The sequence below is a fragment of the Callithrix jacchus genome, chromosome 5 (assembly GCF_049354715.1).
Source record: "Callithrix jacchus isolate 240 chromosome 5, calJac240_pri, whole genome shotgun sequence".
NCBI classification, from domain to species: Eukaryota; Metazoa; Chordata; class Mammalia; order Primates; family Cebidae; genus Callithrix; species Callithrix jacchus.
The window spans coordinates 120276040-120293283 of NC_133506.1; the positions used below are offsets into that span (position 1 = coordinate 120276040).

General features: G+C 39.2%; 1 protein-coding gene across 4 annotated transcripts in view; it reads right to left on the reverse strand.

Moving 5' to 3' along the window:
- Positions 1-17244, reverse strand: part of IKZF3 (IKAROS family zinc finger 3) — a 95739-nt gene that overhangs the window by 48674 nt on the left and 29821 nt on the right. For all 4 annotated transcript variants that reach the window (XM_035301442.3, XM_078374342.1, XM_008997501.5 and 1 more), the window contains 2 exons: positions 14424-14477; positions 11741-11842 (listed from right to left, as the gene is read on the reverse strand). In XM_035301442.3, the coding sequence (XP_035157333.3) occupies positions 11741-11795 (55 nt within the window). In that variant the 5' untranslated portion in view covers positions 11796-11842; positions 14424-14477. The remainder of the gene's footprint in view (positions 1-11740; positions 11843-14423; positions 14478-17244) is intronic.

Here is a 17244-nt window from a genome sequence, read left to right on the forward strand (position 1 = left end):
TGATACTCAGAGGTTTTTATTTTATTGTGTTGCTCTGTGATCATAGGCCAAGATATAAGCAACAAGAATATTCTTTCTCATGATACGTTGTAGTACTGTTTTAACTCTTGCTTTTGACATCACAGTATCTTGCTGACATTTTAGATCCAAGTAGAAGGTCCCAAATCTTTTGTATGCAGCAAAGTGCATGTGATATTCCCAGCACTCATTGGATGCCAAACAAAAAGCAAGACGCTGCTCTCTGGGTTATTTCCTATAGCTCAAGTTCAGTCTGAAGATAGTTACAGCTGGTCACTAAAAGGAGGAGAAATAATAACTGTTCATAGAAGTTAATGAACAGGCTGGAAAAAGAACTCTGAACGTCTTCATTTCTTGTGTTTTCCAATCTGGTTGGATTATACCACTTCACAGGTAAGTATTCTTAGAAAGATGTAAATATAGGTTAGGGCTCCTTTTTTCAAAAGATTTATGATATAATGGGGTGAAAGCTTGTCACACACAAATAATTTTGAATAGAATATAATTAGGTGTTTAAACAAGTACTAATTGAACATGCCCTTAAAAATTCAGCTCTGAGACCACACGGTGGGAGGTGGGATAGTGTAAAAAGGCCTCCTGGAGAAAACAAACTTGAGTTGATGTAAATATTCCCATTGCATTAGCTTGTTAGATATAAATTTTCAGGAATAAAGGAGAAAACCAACTAAATGGTAACACAATATTTAGTCTACATATGGTTTTATTTATGTCTAATTTATGTAAATAGAGTGATATCAACTATATGTTCATGTGATAAACAGCTGTTAGTGATATATATTTTTCTAATTTTTTTTTTTTTTTGAGATGGAGTTTCGCTTTTGTTACCCAGGCTGGAGTGCAATGGTGCAATCTCGGCTCACTGCAACCTCCACCTCCTGGGTTCAGGCAATTCTCCTGCCTCAGCCTCCCGACTAGCTGGGATTACAGGCATGCGCCACCATGCCCAGCTAATTTTTTGTATTTTTAGTAGAGACAGGGTTTCACCATGTTGACCAGGATGGTCTCAATCTCTTGACCTCGTGATCCACCCGCCTCGGCCTCCCAAAGTGCTAGGATTACAGACTTGAGCCACCGTGCCCGGCCTATTTTTCTAATTTTTGAAATAATAGTGTTAGAATCCTCACTGATGCCCTTTTGAAATGTTTACACAAACGCTGTTCCTTTCAAGAGCCAAAACTTTTCTTAACTCATTATACCATACATGTATACACTAGGTTAGGAGTAAGAAAATTATGGCCTGCAGGTCAAATCCAACCCACTGACTATTTTTGTAAATAAAGTGTTATTGGTACAAAGCCACTCACATTCATTTATGGATCTTCTACAGTTGTCTTACCTTGCAATGGCAGAGTTGAGAAGATGCAACAGGTTGTACAGCCCACAAAGCCTAAGATATTTACTATTTGGTCCTTTATAGAAAAAGTTTGCCAATACTCACATTAAGCTCTTGGGAATATATTGTAAAAAATTACCACAATGTCTGTGGGATCATGAGCAAGTGTATTTATGTTCAATATTAATACTTTTGTTTGTTGTGTCGTTTTCTTGAGATGGAGGCTTGGTCTGTCGCCCAGGCTTCAGTGGTGCAATCTCGGCTCATTGCTGCAACCCCCACCTCCCAAGCTCAGACAATTCTCCTGCCTCAGCCTCCTGGGTAGCTGGGATTACAGGCATGCACCACCACACCCAGATAATTTTTGTATATTTAGAAGAGAAGGGTTTTCGCCATGTTGGCTGGGCTGGCCTTGAACTCCTGACTTCAGGTGATCTGCCTGCCTCAGCCTCCCAAAGTGCTGGTATTACAGGCGTGAGCCACCATGCCTGGCCAATGTTAATACTTTTTAAAAGTTTTTTCCTAAGCATTGTGCCTCTTTTAAAAATAAAATAAAATAAAAAGTTTTTCCAAGTATTTTTGTTTTGTTATCAAAATAACTCTAGTCGGGTAAAGACTTTTTTCTCTAAAAATTAGTCTGTCCTTTCACAAAAGAAAAAATAAAGTGTTTCTATCAGGGTGTAAAATTTTCTATAAAACAATTTTTAAGAGCTATAAAGATGCACATGATATTTCATTTTTTTAACATATAAATTAAACATGATTGCAATTATTCTGAATTGTAAACACCCCTGACAGGTCTTGGTTCCTACAACCTTTAAAATGACATTAAAAAATAAATGATTCCATTAAACTTAAACAGAATAGAATTCTCTAAAGCATATTTTTAAATAATTATTACATTATTGCTAAATTTCCCTAATTACCTTTAAAAGTATAATTCTCATTCTAGTCTTTTCTTTTTTTATAGATGGAGTCTTGCTATATTGCCCAGGCTGGAGTGCACTGGCTATTCATAGGTGTGATCATAATGCATTCCAGCCTCAAACTCCTGGGCTCAGGTGATCCTCCTGCCTCAGCCTCCTGAGTAGCTGGGACTACAGGCTTGTGCCACAGCACTGGGCCCAACTCTAGTCTTAATGTTTTCCTGTGCTGCATATGGCAGTGGTACCTTATTATGCAATAGGTATATCTTCTATTGGGCAATGCTGTTTTTAAATTCTATTATTTTTATAATTTAGTGTGTAGAATTTATATATACTGATCATGTTATATATTTTATAAAAGTAGGGTTCTGGTAACCACCTTTTCCAAACATATATGACCCAGATTAAGTGCCAGTGTTAATACTACAGTACAGTAGTCTCCCCTTATCCACAGAGGATCCTTTCTAAGACCCTCAGTGGATGTCTGAAACTGAAGATAGTACCAAACCTATATATAGTCACATGCTCCTTAACCATGGGATGCATTCTAAGAAATGCATCATTAGGTGATTTCATCATTATGCAAACATTATAGAGCACACTGTATCTATACGAACCTAGACAGTATGGCCCACTACAACCCCCAGGTATATGGTACAGCCTATTGCTCCTAGACTGTATAGCATGTTATATGTACAGTATATCACTGTACTGAATACTGTGGGTAACTGTAGCACAGTGGTAAGTGTATGTGTATCTAAAAATAGAAAAGATACAGCAAAAATAGGTCTTAATTTATGAGACCACCACTGTTTTTGCAGTCCACCATTGACCAAAATGTTATGTGGTATGAGACTGAATACTATGTTTTTTCCTATACCTATGATAAAATTTAATTTATAAATCTGGCATAGTAAGAGATTAATAACAAAAACTAACAATAAAATAGAACAATTATAACATTATACTATAATAAAAGGTATGTGATTATTGACTGTCTCTCAAAATATTTTATTGTGCTGTATGTACCTATTTTGGGATAATGTTTGACCATGGAACTGAAACTGCAGAAAGTGAAACCGCAGAGAAGGGGGACTACTATAATCTGTTTGCAGATTAATCACAAAATAATGGAATCATCTTTCAGCATTAAAATTGCCTATTCAGGCCAGGCATGGTGTAATCCTAGCACTTTGGGAGGCCAAGGTGGGCAGACGACTTTAGGTCAGGAGTTCAAGACCAGTCTGGCCATCTAGTAGAGACGGTAAAACCCCGTCTCTCATAAAAATATATAAATATGCCGGTCACAGTGTTACATGCCTTTAGTCCCAGCTACTCAGGAGGCTGAGGCACAAGAATCACTTGAAATTAGGAGGCAGAGGTTACAGTGAGATCGCGCCACTGCACTCCAGCCTGGGCAATAGAGCAGCAACAAAAACAACAATAAAATTTCTTTCTGAGTAAAGCTTAAAGTAAATAATGGTTTCTTTTCTCTTTCCCAAATTATTTAGAGTGATTGATCATATCTTCTATTCTCTATCAAGAACTCATGACACTCCCAGACCCCTAGCAACTGGGAAAAATATTTCTCTACACAAACATCATATTAATCCATTGACATGTAGTTGGAGGTAAGGTGATACTATCGTATGGGTCCCTAACAAGGTGCTTCACCACTTGGATCTTTACAATATTAAATTCCTATTGTTGAATGGAAATGATTGGTTTCTTGTTTATGTTTGGGTATTTAATCTTTTTTTTTTTTTTACCCCAAACTACCTGAAAATACAAAACTCATAGGCTACCTCTGAACCCAAAGCAAATTTATAATATAAATTTTAAATTCCCAAACCAATAGTTGCATAGGGATCACTATTTCAACTATAAACTTAATAGTATTACCTACCAGAAGTCAGAAACTGTAACTCAGAAAAAAAACAAGCCACAGGCACAGCTATCATTTGCCTCATTTTGAGTGAGACTCCATGGATGTCACCTTCAAGAAGTTACATTAAGCCGATACAACATCATATGCCTTTCCTCAGCAGAAATGACCACATCCTGTGCCAGACAGCATTTTTCTGTCTCTGTGGTTAAAAACTGGTACAAATTAATGTATAGCTCGGCACAGCTGGAATGTTAATTGAAGCTGTGATTTGAATCTCAGAAGTTTTAGACAAAGAACTCCATTTCTTGATCTCTTAACACATTTAAGGCAAAAGAAAAAGACTCTGAGAAACGATTTTCTTTTCTCGAGACAGGGTCTCACTCTCTTGTCCAGGCTGGAGTACAGTGGTGTGATCTTGGCTCACTGCAACCTCTGCCTCCTGGGCTCAAGTGATCCTCCCACCTCAACCTCCCAAGTAGCTAGAACTACAGGCACACACACAGCTAATTAAAAAAAAATTTTTTTGACCAATTAAAACAATTCTTTATGTGTAGGAAAAAAATTTTTTTTTTTTGTAAAGATGGGGTTTTGCCATGTTGCCTAGGCTGGTCTCAAACTCCTGACCTCAAGTAATCCACCTTCCTGGGCCTCCCAAAGTGCTGGGATTACAGGGGTAAGTCAAGCCACTGCGCCCTGCCTATTTTCTTTTCTTCCTTTAAAAAAAACACATATAACCAACCTAGGGCTTTCATTTAGTCACCTACTCAACAAATATTTATTGCATACCTACCACAGTAGGGCCAGGTACTGTTCTAGGTGCTGTAAATATCTAACAAGTTAAAAAAACAGCCCAAGATCCAGGTTAATAAAGGCTGGAAGGAAAGCAGACACTAAACAAAACTCCAGTTATCTGTGCTCAGTGTCATGTGATGAATTAAAATAGGGGACTGTGTTAAAATAGTGACTGAATTTTGTCAGGAAAAGCTTCTCTGAAGAAATGACATTTAATATGAGATCTGAGTAACTTTCATAAAGCAAAAGTGATTAAATTTATCAACATAAATATTACCATAAAATGTGAATAATATTAATATAATGCTCAAATGTCACAAAAGAGCCTGGAAGTAAGTATTCTGTAATGCTAATAGAGACTATCTTTGGGTAGTAGGATAGAGGTGGGTTTTTTTTCTTTCTATTTCAATGAACTTTCCAAACTGTGGTATAACACAAAAACATATTTGGTCTTTGTTCCTGTTCCCAAGACCAGGCACAGAACTTCTTATGCCCTTGGAATTTCCTGAGTGATAGGAGTGTCTTTTTTTTTTTCCTCACTAGATCCTCCTGCCTCAGCCTCTAAGTAGCAAGGACAGGAGTGTCTTTTGCATTCATAATGAGCCCCTTTCAACAGCACCTTAGATTATGCTAATGAGGTAGCTGAGGCTGGGCCCCTAGATAGCCTCAGAATGGAGCTGTTCACTAGAAGGACCCAGTAATTAAAGAGTTGGACTTTCAGCCCCACCCACTGACCTCAGGGAAGAAGAGGGAGGAAAGGGGGCTGGAGACTGAGTCCTATAAACCTCCTTAACAATGAGATTCAGAAAGCTTCCAGGTTGGTGAATACAGAGAGGAGCTGGGGGTGCAGCAAGCCCAGAGAAAGTATGGAAGCTCCATGTCCTCCCTACCTTGCTCTATGCTTCCCTTCCATTTGGCTGTTCCTGAGCTGTATCTTTTATAATAAACTGGTAATGGTATGTAAAGAAATTTTTTGAGTTCTGTGGGTCATTCCAGAAAATTATCAAACCTGATAAAGGGTATGGGAACCCTCAAATTTGTCCAAGTTGGAAGAAGTGTAGGTCACCTGGAACTCAGAAACATGTGGTTTGGAAGAATAACGATAAAAGGGTAGGGGATGAGGAAACTTTGATTCCTGAGTGACTATATAGTCACCTATGGAGCAGCAACTGGGCTGTGGCCAGTAAAAGTTACCAATGAATTTTATAAATGAACCCAACTCCTGGGGAGTTGATTCACTAAATGCTTAAGGAAATGCAAACTAATAAGAAAAAAGTGAAATACACAATCCAATGGTTATTATCTGTAACAGCTAAAATGAAAGTTAAAAAGAGTGTTGGGTTGGACCTTACTGTTGGACAAAGCTCAGATTCCAGTGGGCCTGAACTTTGGATGCTAGACTCAAAGCTGCCTCTGATGGGAAAAAATATGCGGGAAAAAAACAGAAAATACCTCCAATATCTCTGGTCACCAAAAAGAGGGTACAGGTAGGGGAGGGCAAAACCAAGAAACTACTGAAACCAGGGGATATAGTGTGAAAGAGTTACTTTATTTTATAGGTCAGTACCATCAGCTTCTTAAAGAATTTTTACTAAAATGGATTGTGAGAATAACTAATTTAAGGGCAGTATCTTGGCTTTTAAATGCTTCAGAGTGGAAGAGCATGTTTGGGTTGATACAGGATCCACAGCTCACTATGGAACAATCACAGATGGCTACACATAATCCAGACACATAGCAAGTTGTTCCCAAGGGAACGGCTGACCTGGTGGACCAGTTATGAGCCATTATAAGGTCTATTTACCCTGAGAAGGGGAACTATCTGACTTCCCCTTTCAATGCCAACTGGAACAACCCAGATGAAGCAGCTGATATGCTTCATATGCAAACCATGTGGACCTGGCTTTGTGATAATCAGGATTCATGCACTGAATATGCCCATTACCCAGGTGATATGGTTTGCTGTGTCCCCACCCAAATCTCATCTTGAATTGTAAGCCCCATAATCCCATGTCATGGGTGGGACCTGGTGGGAGATAACTGAATCATGGGGGCAGTTTCCCCATGTTCTCGTGATAGTGAGTGGGTTCTCACAAGATCTGGTATTTACCCTGCTGGCATTCACTCTCTTCTGCCGCCCTGTGAAGAGATGCCTTCTGCTATGATTGTAAGTTTCCTGAGGCCTTCCCAGCCATGCATAACTGTGAGTCAATTAAACCTCTTTTCTTTATAAATTACCCAGTCTTGGGTATTTCTTCATAGCAGTGTGAGAGTGGACTAATACTGTAAATTGGTACCACAGAGAATGGGGTGCTGCTATAAAGATACCCAAAAATGTGGAAGCAACTTTGGAACTGGGTAACAGAGGCTAAAACAGTTTGGAGGGCTCAGCGGACGATAGAAAAATGTGGGAAAGTTTGGAACTTCCTAGAGACTTAGAGGGCTCAGAAGACAGGAAGATGTTGGGAAACCTTGGAACTTCCTAGAGACTTGTTGAATGCTTTTGACCAAAATGCTGACAGTGATATGGACAATGAAGTCCAGGCTGAGGTGGTTTCAGATGGAGATGAGGAACTGGAGCAAAGGTAACTCTTGGTATGCTTTAGCAAAGAGACTGGCAGTATTTTGTCCCTACCCTAGAGATCTGTGGAACTTTGAACTTGAGAGAGATGACTTAGGGTATCTGGTGGAAGAAATTTCTTTTCTTTTCTTTTTTTATTGTATTTGGGCTCTGGGGTACATGTGCACATCCTGCATCCTGCAGGATTGTTGCATAGGTACATGCATGCCATGGTGGTTTGCTGTCTCCATTTCCCCCCTCCCCCATCGCCTACATCAGGCATTTCTCCTGGTGTTATCCCTCCCCATCTTCCCTATCCCCCACCGCTATCCCTCCCCTGCCCTCCCCTCTACCCCTTGACCTAGCCCTGTGAGTGTTGTTCCCTTCTCTGTGCCCAAGTGTTCTCATTGATCATCACCCGCCTATGAGTGAAAACTTGTGGTGTTTGGTTTTCTGTTCTTGTGTCAGTTTGCTGAGAATAATGGTTTCTAGGTTCATCCATGTCTCTACAAAGGGCACAAACTCATCATTTTTTATGGTTGCATAGTATTCCATGGTGTATATGTGCCACATTTTTTTGTCCAGTTTATCATCGATGGGCATTTGGGTTGGTTCCAGGTCTTTGCTATCGTAAACAGCACCGCAATGAACATATGTGTGCATGTGTCTTTATGATAGAACAATTTATAATCCTTTGGGTATATACCCAGTAATGGGATTGCTGGGTCAAATGGAATTCCTATTTCTAGATCCTTGAGGAATCGCCACACTGTCTTCCACAATGGTTGAACTAATTTACACTTATCTGGTGGAAGAAATTTCTAAGCAGCAAAGTATTCAAGAGGAAGCAGAGCAACAAATTTGGAAAATTTGCAGTCTGACAATGTGATAGAAAAGAAAAACCTGTTTTCTGAGGAGAAATGCAAACCAGTTGCATAAATTTGCATAAGTAATGAGGAGCCTAATGTTAATTACCAAGACACTGAAGAAAATGTCTCCAGGGTATATCAGAGGACTTCAAAGCAGCCCCTCCCATCACAGGCCCATAAGTCTAGGAAGAAAAAATGGTTTCCTGGGCTGGGTCCAGGGTCCCCCTGCTCTGTGCAGCCTCCCAAAGTTTTAGGATTACAGGCATAAGCCACCATGCCTGGGGCTGTGGATGTTAGTTTTAAGGTAAATGGACAACATCCTGTTTGGAACACCATGACTGTAATTAAAGAAGGTAAAAACGAATCAGCGAGGTGAGCTGAATCATATGCTGTTTTTCTAGAAGTGATGGAAGAATTGAATAGTGATAAAAGCCCATATCTTTCAGTTTCTGATTCATGGGCAATGGCCAACAGACTGGCCATGTAGTAAGGCAAGAGTGCAATGGAAACCTGGCATATTAAAGGGACTCTCATATGAAACAAAGCCCTGTGGAAATCACTACGGGAATGAGGGGTGCATTAAAGTAAGACATGTCAATGCCCAGCAAAAGACCCTCTTTCCAGATGGGAAGATGATCAGAACCAATCAGCAGGTATCACAGTGTGCTTGTTTGAGGTGAGCATGTGGGTCCATAAAATGAGTAGACAGGATGGGGGTGCTACAGCCACTGCAGAAGATGGGATGAATTTGGACATATTTCTCTTGCACTCTGTGAAGCGCAAAATAGCAACAAACTATTCTGTCTGCCAATAAGAAAGACAGTTATTGTAGATGACTATAGGGAAGACCCCTAGGGGGAAGATCCCACACATGGCTGGCCAGTAGATTGCATGGAAGAGCAAATGCTGGTAGTCCCAAGGACAATAAATCATTTTTGTTTTTGTTCTTTTTTTGAGATGGAGTCTCACTCTGTCACCCAGGCTGGAGTGCAATGGTGCAATCTCAGCTCACTGCAACTTCCACTTCCCAGGTTCAAGTGATTCTCCTCCCTCAGCCTCCCTAGTAGCTGAAATTACAGGTAAGCACTACCACACCTGGCTAATTTTTGAATTTTTTGTAGAGATGGGGTTTTACCAGTTGGCCAGGCTGGTCTTGAACTCCCAACCTCAAATGATCCACCTGCCTCGGCTTCCCAAGTGCTGGGATTACAGGCATGAGTCACCATGCACGGCCTGTTTTTGTTCTTTTGAGACAGGATCTCACTCTGTTGCCCAGGCTGGAGTGCAATGGTGGGATCACAGCTCACTACAGCCTCAACCTCCCAGGCTCAAGTGATCCTCCAGCTTTAGCCTCCCAAGTAGTTGGGACTACAGGCACAAACCACCACACCTGGGTAATTTATTTGTATTATTATTATTATTATTTTCATAGAGATATGGTTTCACCATGTTGCCCAGGCTGGTCCTGAATTCCTGGGCTCAAGTGATCCTCCTGCTTAGGCCTCTCAAAGTGCTGGTATTACAGGTGTGAGCCACTGCACCCATCCTACAAATTGGTTTTGACAGGGATAAACACTGACTCTGGACATGACTTAGCTTATCTGGTGGTAGACAAAATTGGTCAGTACCATGAAAGAATCAGAACAGAAGATATTGCACCAACTTGAATGGCTGAGCCACATTTCTTCATACTAAGGAGTACTCTACTTACAGCCCATAATGTCAACAATGGGCAAAGAGCTATCCTCCTCAGAGTAATAGCTTGATAGAGAAGTGGAGCAGTCAGTCGAAACACTGGTTGTCTAAAACAGGGTGAAGTATAGACATGAAGGGTTGATTTATGCATTTGCACAAGTGTGAGGTCACATTCAAATGAGCTAAGGGAGTGTCCCCACTAGGTAGATTCCTCTGTTTTTCTGGTGGATTAGGGAAGAGGAGGTAGGGGAGGATGCTGATAAGACCATACAATTCTTGCCAGAGAGGGGGATGTTGGTGTGACGGCTATTCTTTTTTTTTTCCTTCCCTACATTGTCACCACAGCTTTCTCTTTCCTGCCAGATGCAGTGGTCGCAAGACCAGCACTGCAACTACAAGTGCCAGAAACAGAGATGATTCCTAAAGCAGGAAACTGCAACCATAGCTTTAAACATTTATGTCAGAATTCCTAAGGGCCTGATGAGGCAGGCTGTGTTTTCACCCCATCTGGCAAAACTGGGGTTAATAGTGAATGCAGTGACATTGCCTAGTGGTAGAAATAGCCCACCAGTTCTGTACCTGTGTAACCCTTCCCTGTATGTATGGGAGTTGACTGAGGGAGAGGTACTTGCTAGACTAGTATTGCTGCCTGAGATCTAAACCAGTTCAGTGGCCTAATGTTCCTCCCAAAGGTGGGAAAGTTTGGGCATAAACAGTGAGAAAAAGGAAGAGTAGCTGAGAGTAAGGGAATTAATAAATGAGTTATGTAACAAGTACTGTCAGTCATCCTAGCAAATTATTAAATGTGTGGAGGGGAGTCCCTGATTTTGTAGCTAATCAGACAGAAGTGCAGGTAACTTGGGGACCTGGTACTTGAGACTGGTGTCTGAAGCAGGGGCAGTACTGTGCAGTACTGTGGAACTGAGCCTGTAACCTGTGGGATCTACACAAACATTAGGAATTAGAATCAGATTTGAATTGAATTGGGCCAGTCATGATGGTTCATGCCTGTAATCCCAGTACTTTGGAAGGCTGAGTTTGGCAGATCACTTGAGGTCAGGAGTTTGAGACCAGCCTGGCCAACATGGTAAAACCCCATCTCTATTTAAAAAATAGAAAAATTAGCCGAGTGTGGTGGTCGGCACCTGTAACCCAAGCTATTTGGGAGGCTGAGGCAGGAGAATCACTACAACGTGGGAGGCAGAGGTTGCAGTGAGCCAAGATTGCACCACTGCATTCTGGCCTGGGCAATAGAGTGAGATTCTTGTTTAAAAAAAAAAAAGGAATTGAACTGTTGGACACCAAGTCATTGTCTGGAGAACTGAAAAACTGGTTTGTTGGTATCAGAAAACACCCCAGACAAACTTTCTACAATAAACATGTATTAATGAAAAATAATAAAATAAACATTGTTTTAAGTGAAGTTAATATAATTGGAACACTGGATAAGCACCTTAAATTCTTGAAATTTGCTGATAATCTACAACTCTGAAATGCAAATATTTGTGAAATTAACAAAACAGAATCACTCCTAACTAAACCCACAAATGCAAGTTTTCCTTGGAGCTGATTTCTTCTCCACACTAAGCCGTGCCATATCTACGGCCATCAGCGTTTAGTTTGCACAGTATGGCTCACCTCCTATGTCTTCGTCTTCATTGACTGGGCCTTCTGTACTGTCCACATTTTCCATTTCATGAGATTGTGTTAAACTGTAGTCATTCAAAACCGCTGGACTTTCTAAAATATAAAGGGAATGTTAAGTATGTGGTTCAACCTCAAAGGATTTTTATAAATATGTATTAAGTAGACCCCCATTTAACTTTCAGCCTCACGCAATCCTTTAGTGACAGATAGTACCCCTTCACATATACGCAAAGGGTATATACATGAAAACTCTTGAGGTTTAGAAATATGCCCAGGGTTCACAGTGGCTCATGCCTATAATCCCAACACTTAGGGAGGCCGAGGTGGGTGGATCACCTGAGGTCAGGAATTCGAGACCAGCCTGGCCAACAGGGTAAAACCCCATTTCTAATAAAAATACAAAAATCAGTTGAGCATGGTGGCACATGCCTGTAATCCCAGCTACTCAGGAGGCTGAGGCAAAAAATCACTTAAACTTGGGAGGCAGAGGTTGCAGTGAGCCAAGATCACACCACTGCACTCCAACCTGGGTGATAGAGTGAGACTTCATCTGAAAAAAAAGAAAAGAGAAAAGAAATATTCCCAGGGCTCAGGTACCCTTTAAATATACATAACTTTCTTGAATATTTACTTCATCTGAGTTAAAGGGCACTTATGTTCCTTCTGGAGAAAAATTCTCTCTCCGTTGGTATATCTCATGATATTCAGTAGAATGCCATTGCTACTTATGACAAAGAAGTACTAATATGTAGTGATGAGAAATACTGAGCCTGCACACACTGGCATAACCTAATTTGGGAAAGATGCTTTCCTAAGAGAAAGATCTATAAGCTTTCTGTATGCCAAATTCTGTTTTCCCCTTCTGTTCACATTATTATAAATGTGCTTCTGTGGAAAACACATTCGACCCCAAGTTCCTTTATTTGTTTGAACATTTACTAAATGTTGACAAGGCTACAGATATGAGTAAGTCATTAGGCCTGTCTTCAAGGAGCTCATACTCTGAGATATAGATAAGAGAACCTCACACTCTAACACATGGTAGGCCCAGACAAGGGATTAAATAAAAGAAATACAAAGTCTTATGAAATTCCATAAGTGAAAGAGAGCAGACATAATAAAAACATGCTTAAATAAACAATAAACTTGTTAAAAAATAAATTTAAGAGAAATGTATAATAAATACTGATAATACTAGAAGAAAAAAGGCACAATGGAGCTGAAATTATTTTCACATATAAGCATAGTAGCTTAACAAAAAGATGATAGCAGAAGAAATGAACTGAAAAGTTACCCTCTTTCTAACTCCTTCCCAATCTTCAATAAAATATTTGCTGAGTTCCCATTAATACAAAAATAGTCAAAGACACGGAATCCTGTATCACTGAGGCTGGGCTGAAGAAGTAGAGAGGTAACTAGAAGCTCTGCAGTGGCACTCCTTTCAGCTGAGCCACGACCAAACACACACAGGAGCGAAACAGAAACACATTTCACAAAACCCATCACTAATGTGGTCACCACAAACTCAGTGCTTGATTCATGAATATTTAAAGTTTCTAATTTCTGCATATTATAATATATACTCTATGAACTTTAAGACACTGTACTAAACAATGGTTCACTTTTCTCAAACTTGAAATGACTAAAATACAGTGCACACCTGAACAATTAATGCAAGGTTTAGGTTCAATTAAAAGATATGATTGGCTGGGCCCGGTGGCTCACGTCTGTAGTCCCAGCACTTTGGGAGGCCGGGGTGGGTGGATCACCTGAGGTCGGGACTTTGAGATCAGCCTGACCAACATGGAGAAACCCTGTATCTACTAAAAATACAAAATTAGCTGGGCGTGGTGGTGCACACCTGTAATCCCAGCTACTCTAGAGAGTGAGGCAGGAGAATCGCCTGAACCCAGGATGGGGAGATTGCAGTGAGCCAAGATCATACCACTGCGCTCCAGCCTGAGCGACAGAGCGAGTCTCTGTCTCAAAAAAAAAAAAAGATTTGATTACAACTTACAGTAACACAAAAAGGCACTTCAGCGATAAATTTTGTAATGTAATATAAGCTTTGATTCACAAAGTGAGTTAATCAATGGAGGACACAGAAGTTATTTTTAGGAAATAAATTATTTTAAATGTTTATAGTTTATTCTAAAGCAGGGATCAGTAAACTATGGTCTGAGGGACAAGTCTGACCCATGGCTTGCTTCTGCATGGGCCCAGGAGGTAGGAATGGTTTTTACATTTTTTTAAGGGTTGTTAAGAAATACAAAGAATAAGGTGTGATGGAGATCATACGTGGCCTGCAAAGTCTAAATGTTTACTGTCTGACCCTTTACAAAAAAGTTTGCAGACCACTGTTCTAGAGTAAAAATTGTAAGTCGTTCAAATACAAGCTACTATATTATTCAACAAAAACTGTCTTCAGAGCAATGAGCTGAAAAATGAAAAACAGGCAGTGATCAACATTAGGTAGTGTACGTTTGGCCCTAAGATGCTAAAGAACTTACATGATCTAAATGGATGAGTTATTTTTCATCAGCAAGAGACAACCATATTTAAAAAAACACACATTTCCATAGCATTTTTACTGCAACCAGAATAAACACATTCTTCTTTCTTTGGTATTTTTAGTAAAGATACACATTTCTAGAGAGGAAAGACCTGATGTTACCTGCGGGCACAGACTGCTCCTGAGTGCTTTTCAGTTCCACATTTGTTTGTATATCTGAAAAGAAAGAGGTTATAAATATTAGCTACTTTGGGTACATTTCTACAGGTTTGAGCATTCCAAATTTAATAAGGAATACCATTTTGGAAACCTTAGCAGCAGAATTCTTCTTTCAGAGCAAGACTACTCTTTCTCTATACTCTCCCTAAAAGCCTCTCAAGGAGAATGAAACAAAAAAATTGATGCAGCAATGTTACTCTAAGAACTTTCTGCCAGAGATCTACTTATACCAAGAACAATATGCAAAAAAGTGGGTCCCATTATAAATAATTTCATATATTTATTCTTCCCCCCATATTTTATTATGAACACTGTTGAACACATAGAAAAAAAAAAAGAGTTAAAAGTGGTATATATATACAATAAAATACTATTCAGCCATTAAAAAGAATAAAATCATGTCATTTGCAGCAACATGGATGGAAGTCACTACATTAAGTGAAATAAGTCGGGCACAGAAAGACAAATATCATGTGTTCTCATTCATATGCGAGAGCTAAAAATGTTAATCTCATGGAGATGGAAAGTAGAATGATAGGGTATGTGGATGGGAATGGGGGATGAAGAGAAGTTAGTTAATGGGTAAGGCATATAGTTACATAGAAGTCATAAGCTCTAATGTTCGACAGCAGAGTAGAGTGACAACGATGTATTTATATATTTATTTAACAATGATGTATTATATATTTCAAAATAGCTAAAAGAGAGGACTTGAATTGTTTCCAACACATAGAAATGATAAATACTCAGGTGATAGACACACCAAATTCCCTGACTTGATTATTGTATATTCTATGCATGTAACCAACTTTCACATGTACCCCATAAATATGTAAAATAAAAAATAAAATAAAATAAGCTGCACAGTTGAACACTCATTACTCACCCTCTGGATTCTACAATTAACATTTTGCTATTTTTCCTTATAACATATCTTTCTACCCATTCATCACTCAATCCATTCATCGATCCAGCTTTTTCTATGCATTTCAAAATAAGTCACAGATATCAGTATACCTTAGTCCTAACATTTCAGCATGATTATTAACTAGAATTCAATACTGATTACAAGATTTTAAAAGGTAAAATTTACATACAATGAAATGCATGGATGTTAAGTGTACCATTCAATGAGTTTTTAAAAATGCATATTCTCATGTAATGCAAACCCCTATCAAGATACAGAACATTACCAACATCCCAGAAAAGTTTCCTCACATCTCTTCCTAGTCAATTCCCACCCACAAACTCTAGAGACAACTAGAGTAGTTGTCTAGAGACAACTACTGTTTTGATTTTTTCCACCACAGATTAGTTTAGCTTGTTTTAGAACTTCATAAAAACAGAATCACACAGACATGTGGTATAAATTCTTTTGCCTGAGGCTTCTTTCATTCAACATAATGTTTTGAGTTACATCCATTCTGTGATGTTTATCAGTAGTTCATTCTTTTTTATTGCTAAGTAGTATTCCATATGAATGTCCCAGTTTGTTTATCCTTTCTCCTGTTGATGGACACCTAGACTGTTTCCAGTTTGGGCTATATATAAGTCAAACTATTATGATATTCCTTTTTAAAAGAATAAACTTCTAAATTTTAGAGTAGTTTTAAATTTATGGAAGAATTGCAAAGATAGCACAGAGAGTTCCCATATACCCCACACCCAATTTCCCCATTATTAACATCTTCTATTAGTATGGCACATTTATTGTAATTAATGAACATATATTCATACATTATTACTAAGTATTCAGATTTCCTTAGTTTTCATCTAATGTCCTTTTCCTGTTGCAGGAACCCTTCCAGGATTCCACATTACATTTAGTCATCTTGCCTCTTTAGGCTTCTCTTGGTTGGGACAGTTTCTCAGACTTGCCTTATTTTGATGACCTTGACAGTTTCGAGTACTGGTCAGGTGTTTTGTAGAATGTCCCTCAACTGCGATTTGTTTTTCTCATGATTAGACCAGAGTATGATCATCCTTGTACAAGTATTTCTGTGGTCATATGCTTTCATGTCTCTTGAGTCAATACCTAGGTGTGAATTACTGAGTTATAGGGTAGGAGGCATACATCTTTTTTTAAACACAGTTAAACTAGAATTTGTTCAAAAGTGATTTTTCCTTTCACTTCAGGCTTAATTGGCTCTGTTTCTACCCTCTTAAGGTGAAATTTTAGTGACTGACTTTATTCCTTTCTTCTTTTCTAATTATAAACATTTAAAGCTATAAGTTTTCCTGTAAGCATTGCTTTAGCTGCATCTCAAAAATGCTGTTTTATTTTCATTATAATTCAGTTCTAATTTCCCTTGTGACTTCTTTGATCCACTGGTTATTCATAAGTTTAATTTCCATATATTTGGAGGAATTCAAGGATTCTTTAGCTAACTTGTTATTGAATTCAAATTCTATTGCACTACAGTCAGAGAACACAGTCTGTGTGATTGTAGTCCTTTTAAAAGTATTAAGACTTGGCCGAGTGTGATGGCACATGCTGTAATCCCAGCACTTTGGGAGGCTGAGGCAGGTGGATTGCGAGGTTAGGAGTTCAAAACCAGCCTGGCCAATATGGTGAAACTCCGTCTCTACTAAAGATACAAAAAATTGGCTGGGCATAGTGGTGGGCGCCTGTAATCCCAGCTACTTAGGAGGCTGAGGCAGGAGAATTGTTTGAACCTGGGAGATGGAGGTTGCAGTGAGCCAAGATCACACATTGCATTCCAGCCTGGGCAACAGGGCGAGACTCTGTCTCAAAAAAAAAAAA